General features: G+C 37.2%; 1 protein-coding gene across 3 annotated transcripts in view; it reads right to left on the minus strand.

Annotated features, from left to right (window-relative positions):
* The window catches only part of LOC117294469 (RNA polymerase II-associated protein 1-like), a 44,360-nt gene extending 29,582 nt beyond the window's left edge, over positions 1-14,778 (minus strand). For 2 of the 3 annotated variants that reach the window (XM_033776906.1, XM_033776890.1), the window contains exons 1-12: positions 14,199-14,278; positions 12,764-12,977; positions 11,712-11,794; positions 10,643-10,709; positions 10,240-10,280; positions 9,768-9,863; positions 8,578-8,896; positions 7,710-7,940; positions 6,903-7,111; positions 6,254-6,355; positions 5,278-5,445; positions 3,876-4,037 (exon numbers count right to left, since the gene is read on the minus strand). In XM_033776906.1, the coding sequence (XP_033632797.1) occupies positions 3,876-4,037; positions 5,278-5,445; positions 6,254-6,355; positions 6,903-7,111; positions 7,710-7,940; positions 8,578-8,896; positions 9,768-9,863; positions 10,240-10,280; positions 10,643-10,709; positions 11,712-11,794; positions 12,764-12,950 (1,665 nt within the window). In that variant the 5' untranslated portion in view covers positions 12,951-12,977; positions 14,199-14,278. Of the gene's footprint in view, positions 1-3,875; positions 4,038-5,277; positions 5,446-6,253; positions 6,356-6,902; positions 7,112-7,709; positions 7,941-8,577; positions 8,897-9,767; positions 9,864-10,239; positions 10,281-10,642; positions 10,710-11,711; positions 11,795-12,763; positions 12,978-14,198; positions 14,279-14,691 lie in introns of those variants that run through there. The other variant, XM_033776898.1, reaches the window with a different exon arrangement.
* Between the last annotated feature and the right edge of the window lie 2,034 nt (positions 14,779-16,812).

A 16,812-nucleotide genomic window follows, 5' to 3' on the forward strand; every position in this document is an offset into this window, starting at 1 on the left:
CTAGGAGGAACTGATACTGCAAAGATGTAGGTGACTAAAAGAATTCTTGCTTAAGGTTTGTAAATACAACGATAGAGCAAAGTCATTATTGTTCCATGCTTCAATGTAGCTTGTTAAATGACAGACTGCACCAATTATAGCAAGTATGGGGTGATGGTTTCATCGGCATGGTTAAGTTCATAATACCTTAGTTGCCAGCGATTTAGTTCGATTTGCTCATTAAGGTCCCTGTCTGTAAACCAATGCACACAAAACCAATTAAAGGCAGTGGACACTATTGGTAATTACTCAAAATAATTATTAGCATAAAACCTATCTTGGTGACGAGTAATGGGGAGACGTTGATGGTATAAAACAATGTGAGAAACGGCTCCCTCTGAAGTGCCATAGCTTTCAAGAAAGAAGCAATTTTCCACGAATTTGATTTCAAGACCTCAAGTTTAGAACTTGAGGTCTCGAAATCAACCATCTAAACGCACACAACTTCGTGTGACAAGTGTGATTTTTTCTTTCATTATTATCTCGCAACTTTGATGACCGATTGAGCTCAAATTTTCACAGGTTAGTTATTTTATGCATATGTTGAGATACACAAACTGTGAAGGGCAGTCTTTGACAATTACCATTAGTGTCCACTGCCTTTAAGGTGATGAGAGTCCTCACTTGTTCAGCACAAATGCTTCTCAGCTTATTAATTTATTGAATAGTATTGAAATTGCAATTTTGAATAACCAAGGCCTTGCCTTGACCAGTTAAAGGGGGAGCTACAAGAACCTTGCCTTGACTCGGTTTTTTACTCTCGTCAAAATCTTTAAAGAGAATTTTAAAAAATTGTTTTATGGAAAGAAAGACATGGCCATAGTTAATTGTATTGCTATTTTGATTAGGCTTACGAGAGGTCCATTAACAATGGCCAGCAACCAACCATGGTCATTAACATGCATTCATAAATACCTGGGACAGTTTCTCCATTTTGATTGGTTGAGAGGAAATCACACCAAGAAGTATTTAAACACAGTTAGCCTATGTGTGGTAACTGAATCAGCATAAGAATTGTACAATTTGGATTTCTGACATAATAACCTTGTTCATCTCTTTGTATTTTAACAAAGCAAGCTGAATTTATCCCAAGAAGTTTTAGGGTTCTGAAGCTTGGTGAAAATTAACAGCACCCACAATTACAAAACAAAATTGGATGGTGTTGAGCCTTATGTTTTGCATGAAGTTGCTTCAGACGAGTATGAGTTAGTGTAAACTGAAACATTGTCTGTGTGATCATAAATAGGTATGCATGGGATACTGCTTCATTCAATGTTGATTACAACTTCCTCTTTTAGAAAAAAATAACATCATTGGAATGCTATCCAGCAGTATTTTTTCACCACATTTAAAAAAATGTTGATTGCAACTCTTCAAAAACAGAAAAGAGCTTGAGCTGTCAACTTATTTTCAGTTTTTCTGTTGAAAAAAAATGGCATGGTTTAAAGTAGAATTTTGTTTAATTGAACCCCCCTCCCCCCACACATTTGAATTAAATCTTATTCTTCAAAGGAATCAAATTGGCAGTCGAAAGATAGAAGACTTTCATAATATTATAAGGGGGATGACAGCTTTTTTTGGATTTGACAAATGAAAAATATTACTTCTTACTTTGTCTTACTTTAGCTGGCAACAACAACCAAGGGACAAAATCTCACCTCAAAAAGTCTATGAATTATTATACAGATATTGTGTCCATGTGGAAGGTAACTGACTGTATTTGTGTTTGCATGCAAGTTAACATAATATAGATGAAATGTGGAAGTCATTTGTAAGCACAAAATAAAAATAAAATGCAGTGTAAACAGGGTCTCTATTTCACCATGTTGTTTTAAACTTTAGACATTCATATAATATGCGTTAACCCCATGGTCCAAAATTGAACAGCTACAAAATTCTTCAACAGCAAGAAAGTAAACAAAATTGTCATAATATTTTGTTTTGCATGCAACACTTATGAAATGAAAACTGATGCACATCCAACATGAACAAATTCAGCATTTTATCTGTATCAGTGTGCTTGCAAAACCATTCTATTTTATGTATCATTTTATATTTCTTATGTCCTTTCTGTATACTGTCTGAAAACAAGTTGTTGGTGAAGCTCCTAGACTGTGTGCGCACAAAATTAAAGGTCACAAAATTTATCAAGTTAATTGCTTAGCCAACCATTATATGCTATTCAATTTCTCCCTAGTGGTTATCGATTGAAGACCAAATAACTGAAACGCACCATAATGGCGGTTTAAGTAAGATTTCTATATCAGGTCTGCATCAAATTATAAAATTTCTATATTGCAACTTTGTTGCAAGTTAACTGCACTTGGAAAAAATTATGAAGGTATAAACTTGTCCAGCATTCACATTACAAGCTCCAATAAACCTTTATTCCATTCCATACGGTGAACTTTCGAGCTATCAAGCTACGTATCAAAGAAAACTTGTTTTAAACAAAAAACAAACAAAAAAACAGCTCAGTTTTACCTGAAGACTTTTCAGGAAAGAAATTAACCTAATTTTTTCCAAGGGTTATTTAACACAAGACCTGAAAAAGCGCTATATAAACTCAAAATATTATTATATTATGTTAATATTAAGACCTGGCCAGCCCATTCAGACATCAAGTTAATTGATTCAATATTGCGTGACTAGTTGCCACTGTGCAAGAGCCATTAAGGATGAAAAAGGTCTCGTTATTTAGCAAATTGGATACAACCACAAATAATTCCCCAAATAACTCATGTGTAAACATTTGTGTAGTCAACCATAAAAAGGATATTTTCCCGTAGATTAAATTTTTTACATGCTGACTACTCTTCCCATCATGTAACTAGTAAAACATGTTGAGTATAATGCCCGGTTCGGAAATTATTTCCTGAAAATTAGTAGCGTGATGTTTTGATGCGCGTCTAGTTCACAATGGCACAAATTTCATGTAGTAGCCATATTATTGAACCCAATGTGACCATGTTTCAGCAGGATAGAAAACCTGTTATAATTCACCCTTAACTTATGCCCTAAATTTGTGTTGTACCTTTATATATCACCTTGTGGTGCACTTTCATAATGCGGACCTTGGCATCGGATGACAATACACACACAGTGGCAATGCACATTCCTTACTATTTTTCTCTAGCATGCTTCACTCAGCAGTCTTCCAAAAGAAGTCATGCAAAAAGCAACAATAAACCTTGACGGTGTTTTCAATATGACGAAGGAGGAATATCTAGAGATTTGTCCAACGTAATAGGACATGAAGGTACCTAAGTTTGTCTGCCAACCGACATTATGTTCCTAGAACTACGTCACCAATTCAAGTTTTTTGCAATATACACCTCCAATAAATTCTGAAAGAAAAAAGCCTTAATTGGAAATAATTTCGAATTCATAGGATGGGCATTATGTTCTGTCCAGTCGTTCTATCGTTTTAAGACGTTGAGCTCTATGTGCTCTTGTAGCTTATTTTTAGTAGCTGCTTTTGTATTGTATTATTGTGTTCTTTATTACATGTATCCAGGGCCCCCAGGAAGAACAGTTCATTGACAACTGATGGGGCTACCCTGGTTAAATAAGACAATTTTGTTTATTAATGGAATGAGACTGTGATACAATAATAATAACAAATAATAACAGTGGCTTCTAATATAGCATGCTATCCATCACTCAGTGACGCTCCTGGCACTGTATAATAACATACAGTATTTTCTGCAAGGTATAATGGGACTAAGTTTGATTTATAAGACCTAATCCTTAGCACCATGTAATGGTTTACAAGGTGCTGTAGCGCAATGTGCTCCAATATTATTAAAGCAAATCTTCTCCAGCCACTCACTTACCTTGATAGCATCTTTCTCCGCAATGTGAGGATCCGATCGATCTTTCTCCTGAATCTCTTCTCCTTCTTCAGTTACATCTTCAGTATCATCATCTGATGAAATTGGAAGCATTGGAGGAACCTCCATACCACGATGCCAACTAAATACACGATCCAATGTACCCTGAAAAAAAATAAACATTGGGCTATTTAGCATTATTTAGTTTTAGTGATAGATGTTCGCGCTACATAATTGGGTCTCAGTGTTCATCACTTCATTAACCAACCTTTCTGAGAGTTTGTATATATAATTCTAAGCTACCCAGTTAGGTAGATATGTGCGCTATATATACATAAGACTTTGATATTATTATTATTATTGTTATTATTATTATTAATGCTTCAAAACTGTGTAGCACTGAGATATTTATAAACCTAACCTCCAGCATTCTGACTTGACTTTCATGTTATCAGGGTTCTCAGTGCCTCGGTTTAGGCATGTCACTCACTGACTTGTGAGCATTTAGTACTAAGGAGAACTCCCTTCTCAAAATGAGTTTCCTTAGCTTATATCCAGCTTGCACAGCAGGGCCCTATTTCATAAAACCTGTAATCACAAAAACTTGCTAAGCACAGAAAACTCTTTCTTAGCAAAATTAGGTTACCAGATAAAATACTGTACATTTACCATTGCTGTAAGTGATACACACTCATTTCTTGCTAAATAAAGCAAAGGAATTTGCAGAGCAGAATTTTCTGCAAAACAGCTTTATGAAATTGGGCCCAGCACTATTAAGGCCTTAATGAAAGATGATATAATTCCATCATTGACTCATGAGTATCTCTTACTCAGGAGAACTCTTTTTTTTTCAATATGAGTTTTCCTTACTTCATCTCCAGGCTGTATGAAAAGCACACATAAGGACTCAATGGAGGATGCTATAGTTTCATCATTGACTCTTAATGAGTAATTTCCTACTCATGAGAACTTCTTTTTCAATATGAGTTTCCTTACTTTCTCTACAGGCTGTATGAGTAAAAAGGCCACAAAGGAGGATGCTTTAATTTCAATATTGACTCATGAGTATAGTATTGACTCATGAGTACTCCCTAACTCCCTAAGTTTCCTTATTTCATCTCAAGGCTAGCGGTAAGATCCAAAGGCCCCAATGGAGGATGTTAGTTGTAATTCAGTCATAGACTCATGAGTATTGCTTACTCATGAAAACTCCCTAAAGCCTGGTTCATACTTCCTGCAAATGCGAATGCGATACAAATTTCAACGTCACAAACTCGCAACGAATAAATTGCAACAGTTGAAATGTGCTCAACTCCGGCGAAACATTTCCTGCAGGGGCTGTCAAAATTTGATTCGCATTCGCAGGAAGTATGAACTGGGCTTAACTCATCATACGTTTCCTTACCTCATCTCCAGGCTGTATAAGTAGTGCTGCTAAGGCCTCCATGGTTGAAGCTATAACTCCTTCATTGACGCTGTCCAACGACCATCTTAAGAGAAATAGTATACCAGACTTCAAGAGCTGGGGAAGCAAGGGCTCCAAGAGTTCTCCCCCTAGTTGCTTCAGTCGACACTAAACAAAAAACAATCAAATTAATCATGATAAACTCATTAAAATAGTGATTTTAATATGGACTTATATGATGCGCTTATCAAAAACCCAACCAAGGCATCTACACAAAACAAGCAGTGTTTAAACTAAACTCATGCTCAAGTCTATGGGAGAAAATAACAAAGCAAATGAGATTTCATTTACCTCTTGAAGATTTTTGAAGATGATGTGTACAACCAAATAACTATTAAAAACAATGGTTATTTTTCCATGAAAACAAACTACATTTTATCAACAATACTCACTTTTTTGTGGGACCTGGGGCCGATTTCACAAAGAGCTATGATTATCGTAATTCAAATCAATCGTAGTTGCTTAGTAAGTGCAAATCACTATGGTGATACTGATAATTTGTCTTACAATGGATTTTATTGCTTTGTTAAATCCAGCCAAGGTTGGCTTAGGGTCTTCTTTGCCTGCCTTTCACACCTGTGAACCCTGTTTCAAATCCTATCTTTAGACCAGAGCTTAATGTGGATTGAGTTTTCAGTCACTCCCTTCCCAATTTCATGTTATTGCGTGGGTTTTCCCTACCTGGGGTTTTATCCCACATCTAAAACCCTTCTTTTTTTTCATCTCACTGTCAGATGTGCAACAAAATAGATACATCTATCTGAAAGGAACAAATTCAACCTTTCAAGCACCTTAAAGGATTACTTAGTTGCAGACAACTATCTTCTCATAGTTTAAATGTAATACTTTTTTCTTTGATGCTGTCAGTGTTTGTTAGTTTGATCAAAAACAAAACATTATCAGTATTTTTTCTTACATTGTAGATAATTCTTGCTAGAGTCTGCAATGCAAGAACTTGTTGCTGAGTGACGGCACTGCGTGATAATGTAAACAATTCCTCCAGAGAATAACCTGGTACCTGGAAAATATACAGAAAGCCAGTTGAAGTATAATCAGTTCACTTTAAGAAGGTGGGCGGTCAGAAAGAGAGAGAAAGAGACAGTGGGGAGAAGGATGGAGGATGTGGATGTAAGAGGCAATACTTAAAGACATTGTGCACCTTTAAATTTTGTCATGGTCGAAAAGAAAAGGGGTTCGCCCCGATGTTCCTGGCTGTGGCTGCTAAATGTGCAGTAGCACCTTGTAAACCCTTATAAGGTGCTACGTAATTGGGTCTCAGAATTCATTACTTTCAATAACCTCTCTGTATAATTGTTATTATTATTATAGTGGTACAAATTTTATGAAGCTGCTTAGCTGACAAAAGTAAACTAAATGCTTACAAGAATAAAGTTGCCAGCCAACATACCATGTCATGTGTACCATCTGTGACTGGTATCCTGCCCATTTCTTCCAAGCAGGAAATTGTTGAGCAATATTTTCTGCTTAAGTCTTAACTATAAATTTACTTCTGTCCACCCAGGAATAAATGGGTACCTGTGAGGAGAGAGATGTTTCTAATCTACCTCTTGTTCATCACCATGATGATGTAATCCTGTCCTAACTGATATATCAGCATCTCTAGCTATCAGACGTCCATTGAAGTCAAATCTAGCTTGGGATCCTTCTTTGGATTTTGCAGATGGCTTTGGTAGATCCTTCATCCATTCCAGTTTCTCTGGCTCAGTCTTATCCATGTGGACCCAGTCTTCCTTGATGGTGACGCGGGCTTTCACTAAAGAATCAAGAAGATTTCATTTTAACTGCAACATTCAAGTACAAGTACAATAACTCCTAACCAGCATTCTTAAAGTCTTTTCGCACAGGGCAACTTTTACATGCAACTTCAAGGCAACAACTTACTGTATTCACAAGGAACACTTTGGCGGCACAAGATACAATGATCTAGCTGTTACTCATTATCCCCAAGAAAATAATGAGAAAACTGACATGTGAATGAATTTTCTTATCGGAAATAGTCTGGAGCTGGCTGCCTGTCAATTGCTGCATGTTGCACAGCCTTTAGGGTTATAATCTCTAAGAAGAAAACATATCACGCTTCAATCTTCCATAGTTTTTTTGGAGAGCAAACTGAACAGGATTGAACAACATATTACTAAAGGTGGTGTCGCCATGACCAAAGCAGGCCTCTGGCCTTACAGGCTTTATGAACTCTCACCAAGTTACTGCATGAGTGTGCATAAGTCCGTGATTCCACAGCCACATGCCTCTTTTGATCATGACGACACTGCTCCTTTAACCAGTGAAAGTTTAATTCAATTGAAAAAGAACAACCTAGAATTTGATGGGGGATAGCATTAATGTAAACTTACCACTCTGCCCTGAACTTGCTTCCATTCTATCAGAGTCCTTGATGTCAGAAACTGGTTCAGATACAACTTTTCTATCTGCAGATCCTTGGCTTCCACAGTTTTCTTGGTTTGTCGGTTCGATGTCCATAGGTTCTGATGTGTCACACATGTCAGTGTAATTTTTCTGGTCTGGTTTTGATGCAACTGATTTGGGAGTATTTCTTGACTGCATGAATGATAGCAAGCTAGGATCTGCAATCAACCAATGTACTCTCTTAAGGCTCGGTCACACAGGCCCCGATAACGAGAAACAAAAAGAGAACGATAAAAATGCACGCCCTCGATTGATTGAATAAGTGTGTGCATATTCTGCGAGGAGAAATTCAACCAACCGAGGGCGTGCATTTTTATCGTTCTCGTTTTCTTCTCGTTATCAGGGCCTGTGTGACCAGCCCTTGAGACTCTTTCTAGAATTTAAAAGGATTACCAAGTGACACTTTCAACTATATTCATAATGATACAGATAAATTTAATACTAATATTGTCAGGTGCCAGTATCCTTAAAACCTAATAACTTGTTGTCCCAATAGAAGAACATAAGGATGAAATGAGCTTATTTAAAAGAGAAAAGATCAAAGCAAATAAAAACACACTCCAACTTTCACACACATTGCTATTGAAAGACAAATCTGGTCACTTAATGGTGTAAAGATCTCCATAGTCACTTTCGTTCAATATTGTTTAATAATACAACGATTACAAACATTTGTCCAGAAGGCAAATAATTTGACCATCCTGCATGTTTGCTTATTTTTTTGAAAAATAAAACAGAAACAACTCAAATTTTAAAATCAAAACTGGACTAACTCTATTAAAGAAAATTTCTTACCAAGCATTGCTTTTAATTTCTTCTGTTCTTCAAGTATATCTGCCTCCGTCATTTCTGAAAGTTTGCTCAAATTCTCTTGATGAATCCCTATCCTATCATCAGTGAGACTGCTTGATGGTTGACTTGACTCTACAGACTCTTCAACTGAATCAGCTTCACTGATGCCTTGAGGATCGTGTTTACTCCTGGTGTCTGGTCCCATGGATGGAGTTAATAGACTAGGGGTATTAACACCAAAGCTAGACGGAGATGAGCTCTCAAATTGCTGGGCGAATAAACTCTGTTTCTTGTTTGCTTTTGTACCACCCTGAGATGCTGGCTGTAACATATTCAAAGAGTTCAAAGAAACTATTATAGTACAAAGTGTTTCGATTTTGCCCTCACACTGATGTGTGATAGAGAGGTTCTCACAGGTCAGGTATATTCTAGGCGTAAAGGAACATGTCGGGCTACTGGATTGCAGGTGATGCCTGCAATCCAGTAGCCCGACAGAATTCTCAAGATTGTGTCAAACTACAGTAAACCATACACAAAGGAATGTGCACATACGCATTTTGAAAGTCCCAGCGGAATGTTCCAGCAGTCCAAAGGACCGAGCTGGAATACATGTACTTAACCGATCCATTTAGAACTCATATTGTTCAGACTTTAGCGGCATTCTCTAAGCACTGTATACTCAGTACTTTCCGAGTCCTGCCAATCCAAACTGAGACAGAGCTTTGCAATAGGAAAGAGTTTTCACTCTGATTACGTGGTTTTCCAACTGCATCTCTGAAGCTATGTACCGGTAATAATAATAGTGGCTTTTTACATAGCGCTCAAACCAGTCACTCAGTGATGCTGAATGAGCTTTAGCATTCAGTATTTTTCCTGCAAGGTATGTGGAGCTACGTTTTGAAGAATGAGACCTATTGACCCAATTCACCTGACATCATCATCAGAGTAATCTTGGATGCGCAATTTGGTGGGCAGTGTCACTGTGCGTTATTCAGTAAATTGCGCATTTTGAGTGACGCGACATTTACACGTAAACCTATTGCCCACCAAAATGGTGAGTGTGGCACAGTCGCCGTGTGTGACGGATATGCTTGCAAAGGGTCAACTCCTTTACAAGTAGTACCGTGTACTGGTTAAGAAGGTGCTGTGGCACAGTATGCAGCCAACCAGATTACAAATAGATGCTGACATACCTGTTGTCGGGGAGTCGTACCCCTGTGCGGCGCAGTGGGAAACCCCTGATTTGTAGTTTTAGGAAGAAATCTCGGGGATGGATTTGCTTCACGTTCCTTTGACAAAAACAACAAATAAAGTAACAGTTGTAAACAGTTAAAATATTTGAATTCTTCTGACAATGTTTTTAGATAATAATCTTAATAATTCGCCAATTTTAAAATGCATTCTGTTCATTCATTTCATTCTTGAAACAATCTCAGCTCCCTGAGTATATAATGCAACAAGCTAAATCAAACACAAAAACCATCTCTGCACAGGTACTCATTTACTCCAGGGTGTAGAGAAGCAATTTAAGCTCATGGATACAAGTGTCATTGTCGGTTACTTTGCTACCAGAACTAAAGTCCAGTGCATTAAACCACAAGCTACAATACTTTCAAATGTTTTCATGGAAAATAAGAGAAGAGAGCGCTTTTTTCAAAAACTTACCATGATTTTAGATAAGACAGATGTTACGTGAGTATCACGCCCTGTACAGAAAAAACACAGAATTAAAAGACTGATTGACATAAAACAATTACATTTTCAGACCTCGATTTCAGTGTTGAAGGGCCACAGCAATTCTCCTCTGGCAAGGGGTTTAAATTTAAAATTGTGTTGGAACTTTGCAATGGGCACCACAGCAAAAGCATGCCACGACAATTGCTGTGGGTGCCATACAGGTTCTTTTGAGGCCTGCATTTTATTCAAAATATTCTATCAACAATAAGAAAGTCTAAACATATTACATTCTACAAACAGTAAATCTTGGAATCAGACATGTTCAATGACCTAGTGAAATAAATAATTGCTTTACTTAAATTCCAGAGGAACAAACCAAAAATGCACTTACTGTCCATTGCTTCTTCTGGGTCTTCATCATCCTCAAGGTCAAAGGTCACTCTCTGAGAACCTCCAGTCTATAGTAAAACATGCAATGAAAGGCAATGCCATAAATTTAATTGTTTGTTTGGGCATTTGGTGGGGTTGCTCAAGATATGTGGATGAATAGTTTATACTTAAGATTGGAGCTCAGCTACATGTAGAAGAGGAGTAAGCCATTGTGAGTTAGGCTTCATCAGTCACAAGGAAGCACTCAAATTTATTTCTCTAGACTAAAGACAGCGCTGCTACGTTACCAGGTTGTAGCAAGCTTGGGGAAAGATGGTAAAGCCTGGTAACATTGTGCCACACATGTTCTTTCAGAATTGTGTGTGCAGGCCTGATACTGTACAAAGACATTTGAGGCAATAAACCATGGTCATTGCAGGCCTGATACTGTACAAAGACATTGGAGGCAATAAACCATGGTCATTGCCTTGATGCCCCTTGAAATGTTCCAATAAAATTTAAAATAATGCTCTCATACAGAGTCCCTTCACAAAGGAGAAAATGCAATGATGTTCAAAAGTGAGGCATCCGCCTTGGTGCTGTTGTCCCTTAAAAAGTGAAGCATTCGCCTTGGTGCCCTAGTCCTTTCAAAAACGAAGCATCAGGTCTGGTGTGGCTGTGGGTTTTCCCCATGTCTCACATTTAACTATGCAAAAACTTGCCCTGAATCACAAGAAATAGCAACTTTCTATAGACTGATTAAATTAAGCATTCACACGTGACTGAGCAAGTCATTGTGTACCAAACATTATTCAAATCTTTAAAAGGATAAAAAAAAACTTCTGAGCAGAGATGTACAGAGCTGTGCTAGTGTCGGCTTCCCTAGATGTAAAAGTCGCAGGAATACCACATACCGAGAACATTTATTTCAAGATGTCTGCATTCTTAGGTAAATTATCTGTGACGTCATCATACAACTTTCAAGTTTGCATTGTACTAAGATAAACATTTCAGGATCTCAACAAGTCGGATGGCACTTCCAGAGCTCCGGGAGAAATGAAAGACATTATAAGATAGTTTTTGAGACTCACCGTTGCTGTTTGTTCTTTAAATCGTGATTTTTTCTTCTGAGGATGAATTGATGGTTCAAACATCGTAGACGTCATCGACAATCCTGAAAAGCAGCAAACAATCCATAAAGTAGTGAAAGCTTTGTTTTGAGAAGTATGGAGTGAGTGTCATGGGTGAGTTTTAGTGCACTTGACTTGAGACTCTGCCCTCCTACTTGGTGATTTCTACATAAATTCCTTCAGCTCAAGTAACTTACTGTTTCGGGGCCACACAAATTAAAAACGTTTGAAATTCCTGCCCATTGGCCACATAACATTACCAGAACTATGGTGTTGTCAGCATGTGGACTTGGTTCCCGATCAGAACAAGGCACATGTCTCTAACCGTTTGAACAGGACATAAGTAGTAGGCCTATGTCCCATGTGTTGTAGTGTAAACAAGTGAAAGAACTAAGTACGCTTATCATTGAGAGAAGGGGTCTTGCTGTGGTGTTTCTGATCTTTGGCTAAACCACATCACAAGGTACTGCATAAATCTGTATCATAATTAGTTGAAACATACCTCTGCATATCACTGCATGCTTTGAAATGCCAATTGGATGTGATAAAACACTACATAGGAACTGCATAAAATCATTTTGGCTTGTCATACACTAACTTAAAGAGAATAATAAGACAACACTAAGAGAAGTCTGATCAATCAGATTGCAAAAAGAAAGAAAAAAAAACATTTGAGAGCTATGTCTGGAACAATGACCTGCTTGATCACAAGTTACTGCTTATACTTGAATTCCTCAAGACAGTTGCTACAATGATACGCTTTGCGTAGTTTATAAAGAGATGGCAAACACCAATACACAACTCTCAATTAATGTGAATGGCACAATCAGGGTTTGCTCATCTGGAGGTTGCTTTACAAAAGCTTACCCCCAAACCATTTTACATAGCAACTGTATCTATAGTCTGAGGAACTCAAACTTTAAAGCAGTAACTTGTGACCAAGCAAGTTTTTGCACCATACATTATTCATCATAACTTTCCAATGGTTCATTGGCAAGAGATGTTTTTTGTACCTGGAAGTTGCACCACATCCTTCTCCACTGTGACCTTCTTGGTGTCTCCCCGTCCTTTCTCTGTGGTCGTCTTACGTTTATCCCCTCGCTTGACAACAGTGGCTGACGCAGTCTGCTGACGTGAAATGAAATCTTCCTGCTGTCTCAGCAAATCATCTTCAGTTTCTCCTGGTTTAGGGCGCTTCATCTTGGATTAGCTGACAAAAGTCACCCCCTAACATAAACAGTTTAAAGGAAAGGGACAAATGAAACCTTTAACAATCTGACCTAAAATTCAATCTAAATTTTCTCCTTAATTTCAATTGCAGCCACCCCCTTTGGTAGCTTGGAGGGGGGGGGGGTATTTTGCGGGAAAAATTGGAAAATCATTGGTTTATAATCAAACCACATTACAAAAAAATTACCAATATTGTGAATAACCCGACGCTTTGATTCTAGTAAGTAGTGAGTAACAAGTATGGTTTTTTTCAAAGGCTAAAATGGAGAAGTTCAGAGGGTGATCCCTGTACACAGATAGGTTGAGTGTCTGTCGACTGGCACCCCAAACAAATATACATTGACAAAAAAAAAGGAGCCCCAAACATACATAGGGCTAGATAGGCCAGTTAGCAAAATTGCTGTGCTGCCCTTACGGCTTCAGTAAGTTCGAGACATGTACGTTTAATATGGTTGCATGGCATGGCATGTGTGCTTAAATTTATAAAATGACGGCGGTGTTTGGTACTTCATTGTAAAGGTCAAGTTAATTAAAATTAAAATATTGCTACCAATCAATCAAGTCTGAGAACAATTGAACAAGATATTGATAACATTGTTTTATCATGTTCTTTTGTATTTTTACATGATGTTGACCACACTGTTCAACAAAAAAGTAGTATTTAACTATTATTAAACACAAATTTATTTGAAAAACATGAAACAGGGAGTGCATTTGTAGTGTTTGATACGTTTTCTATTCATTTTCAAAAAAAGACGAAGTCCAAATCCAGCTCATACAAACATGACTGCCAAAAATGATTAATTATTAAATTAATGAGGATGAAGCTCTTGAGTTGAAGACTTGAACATGTTGAACAATAATTTACAAGTCACCCTTTTGATGAGGACGAACGGACACCATTACCAGCATTTTATGAAAATGAGAGCCAGTCATAGTATAATATAATAATTGATAAACGAGCCTTACGGCAAGCCAACGTCCACGGGACAAGCCCGCAAAACGTCACAAAAACACCCACAACAAAACTGCTGTACCACACGGTCGGTGACGGTCAAAACTTCCTCGAACGCGAAAGACAAAACACGCACAAAAATCTTCTTTTTCGCACTAATTGTCGCAAAATAATCAATAATTTCTTGAAAAGAATTTGTCAGTGATTCATAAAATGCTAAAATAAACACAAATTAAGGTCATTTCGAGGAAGAATTTACTTACTGAATACTTCAAGTGGAAATACTCCGTGTCTTTGCAAATGTGAATGTCGTCTGCTCGCAAAACTGCCAAATTTGTCCGCCATGCTTGAGGCTCTGCGCATGTGCATGGCAATATAAAACCGACTGCTGTTTGATGAAAGGTGTATAATTCACGATCGCTTTTTTCACAGTTAAATTTTAGTCGCTCGTCTTTTTGGATTGAATCGCATAAAAATAGCGACTTCTTCTGGCGGAAATACATTTCCTGACCTACTGGATCATGGAAACATCAACTTGACTGTTCCTTTGGCAAATACCAGCACATAGCCGAAGCAAAATAAGCCGAAGAAGTTGAGACTGTGAGTGGGAGGGTTCAGATTTTTCAGGTAAGCTAGTGTAGTGTTGAAAAAAAAAAATTCATCACTAATAAAGTTTTTATTTTCTGTTTTTCTTGACTATTGTTGAATAGTATGTAAGTTTATAGTGTCACAACAACAAATAATTATTGCATTTACCTGTGTACTGCGAGTTTTTACTTTTGAGTTTCTCCGTGTTGTTGCTACCGAAAGGTTCTGTTTGTCGTACAAAAATCAGACGAAAACGCGTGTGCGCAAAAAGTAGTTACTTAGTCAAACGCCCTCTCTTGGCCAAAACTGTTTAGGTAAATTTTCAATGCAACTTTCTCATAGAGCCCTAGGTAGCCCTGGAAGTGCCATCCAATATCGTAGCGTCATACGTTATCGACCCTCATATGTTTTCGAACCCCAACTTTGATTCCCGTTCACCGCGAGATTGTGCAAGCTGCACCGGTCTGTATTTTCATCAGGCGCAATCATGCTGAGAATAAAGTTTCCTGTCGTTGGTTATGCTCAAACATTTATAAAATGATTTATTTTTGGTACAAATCACAAGTGCATTATTATGCCAACATTCAAATGAGTCAAAGAAACATCATCCAACCTCGAAAGTTAAAAACTATCTGCTAGATTGATTTTTTTTTTTAAATTCCGATAAGCGTAATAAATATTAAGTCTACATTAAAGAGAAAATATCTTAGATTGGTTTCTTATCTCCCGAAACCAAACATTACTGGTCTGATGGGGGATAACGGATTGTTTTGAAATTTGTGTGCTTCAAGGGGGGTGGCGTGTGTTACTTTCATGCCTTATGATATCTCTGGATTCTAATATAGAAGCCATAATGCCTTAGGACAAAAATGTAATTAAATTTGTTAAGTAATAATTGAATAATATTTTTGATTTATTTTGCACGCCATACTAGATTCTGAATATTCAATAAAATACCAACCAATGAAAGGTGTGAAAACATATGACGTTGCTCCAATGTCGTGCATGCATAAGCACTGTCAATGGCGGACTGTCTCTCGCAACGTAAAACCAAAACTTTAAAAATTTCAACACACCATGAAGTGTAAGTGTTATTGTTAAAAAAATTGGATAGATGATTTGAAAAAAAAACATTCAGTTTTTTTATTGTGAAAAATTTTCCTGTTATCCTAATGTCACTGTTTCACCCTCATGGGCGTGTCAGCCTCTAAGATCGACACAAACAATTGTGTGTGCATTTAAAAAAAAAAAAGTTAGCTCTTGTCCAGTATGATTATCTTGAGCCCCTTATTCTTGTGTGTTTTTAGTATAAGGAGCAAACAGAAGACTTTGGTAATTTTTATTTCGCCTTCCATCTCTTCAATTTGGATAAACATGAGTGACGTGTCTTTTGCCATATCAGACCACACAGTTTGTAGATGGCATTTGGAGTGGGGTGTTGAACCACACTCTTTCATAAGCATAGGCCTAAAAACCAAGGCGATGTTTTATATTCAGTGGGTTATATTTTCTGTGTTTGACATGTGATATGTGTGCAGTATAGTTTTCTACCCTTCAAAAAGAAAACATCTCTGAGACCCAACCCCACCCCTTATTTATATTATTATTATTATTATTATTATTATTATTATTTACTTTTTTGATAATTTGAATAGCCAAGTCTAGTAGGTTGATGAATATGCATTATACGTGAATCTCCCATTAACTAAAACCTCTGAATTTAGGGGCCTACTCACCTGTTTATTACTTACATTATTGCCTTCACGTGAACAGATACCGAGATAGTTCATCATAAAAACGTGATTTAATAAACCATTTTTATTTTATAAATACCAATATCAAGGGCATCGAAACCTCATGGTTATACTTTGCATTGTAACAAAAAAACGGGTAAACTACAGGAAAGAAAATGAGACCTTGTCTATAAAGCCTTGATAAAAGGGCCACAAGCTAATTAAATTAATAGGGCCACATTGGATCTTCAAGTGCTTGCCAAGTTGTGTACTTTTACCAATAAGTTTGAAAAAAATGTATAGTGAAACAAAATTAGCTACCATGGCTGCTTTATAGTCACTCAATGGTGGGTAATGATGAGAGCACCCTATAACAAATTAATCTCTGCAGACTGAAAGCAGATTAATTGAAAGGCAAATAACTAAAATTCCTCAAATTAAGAATGGGTAAAAATAACTAGCGAAACGATTCTGAAAAAATATCCTGATAAAAAAAGCTCATTAAAGGCCATGGACATATATTGTTAAAGACTAGTATTCTCACTTGGTGTATCCC

Source organism: Asterias rubens, chromosome 1, assembly GCF_902459465.1.
Source record: "Asterias rubens chromosome 1, eAstRub1.3, whole genome shotgun sequence".
Lineage (NCBI taxonomy): Eukaryota > Metazoa > Echinodermata > Asteroidea > Forcipulatida > Asteriidae > Asterias > Asterias rubens.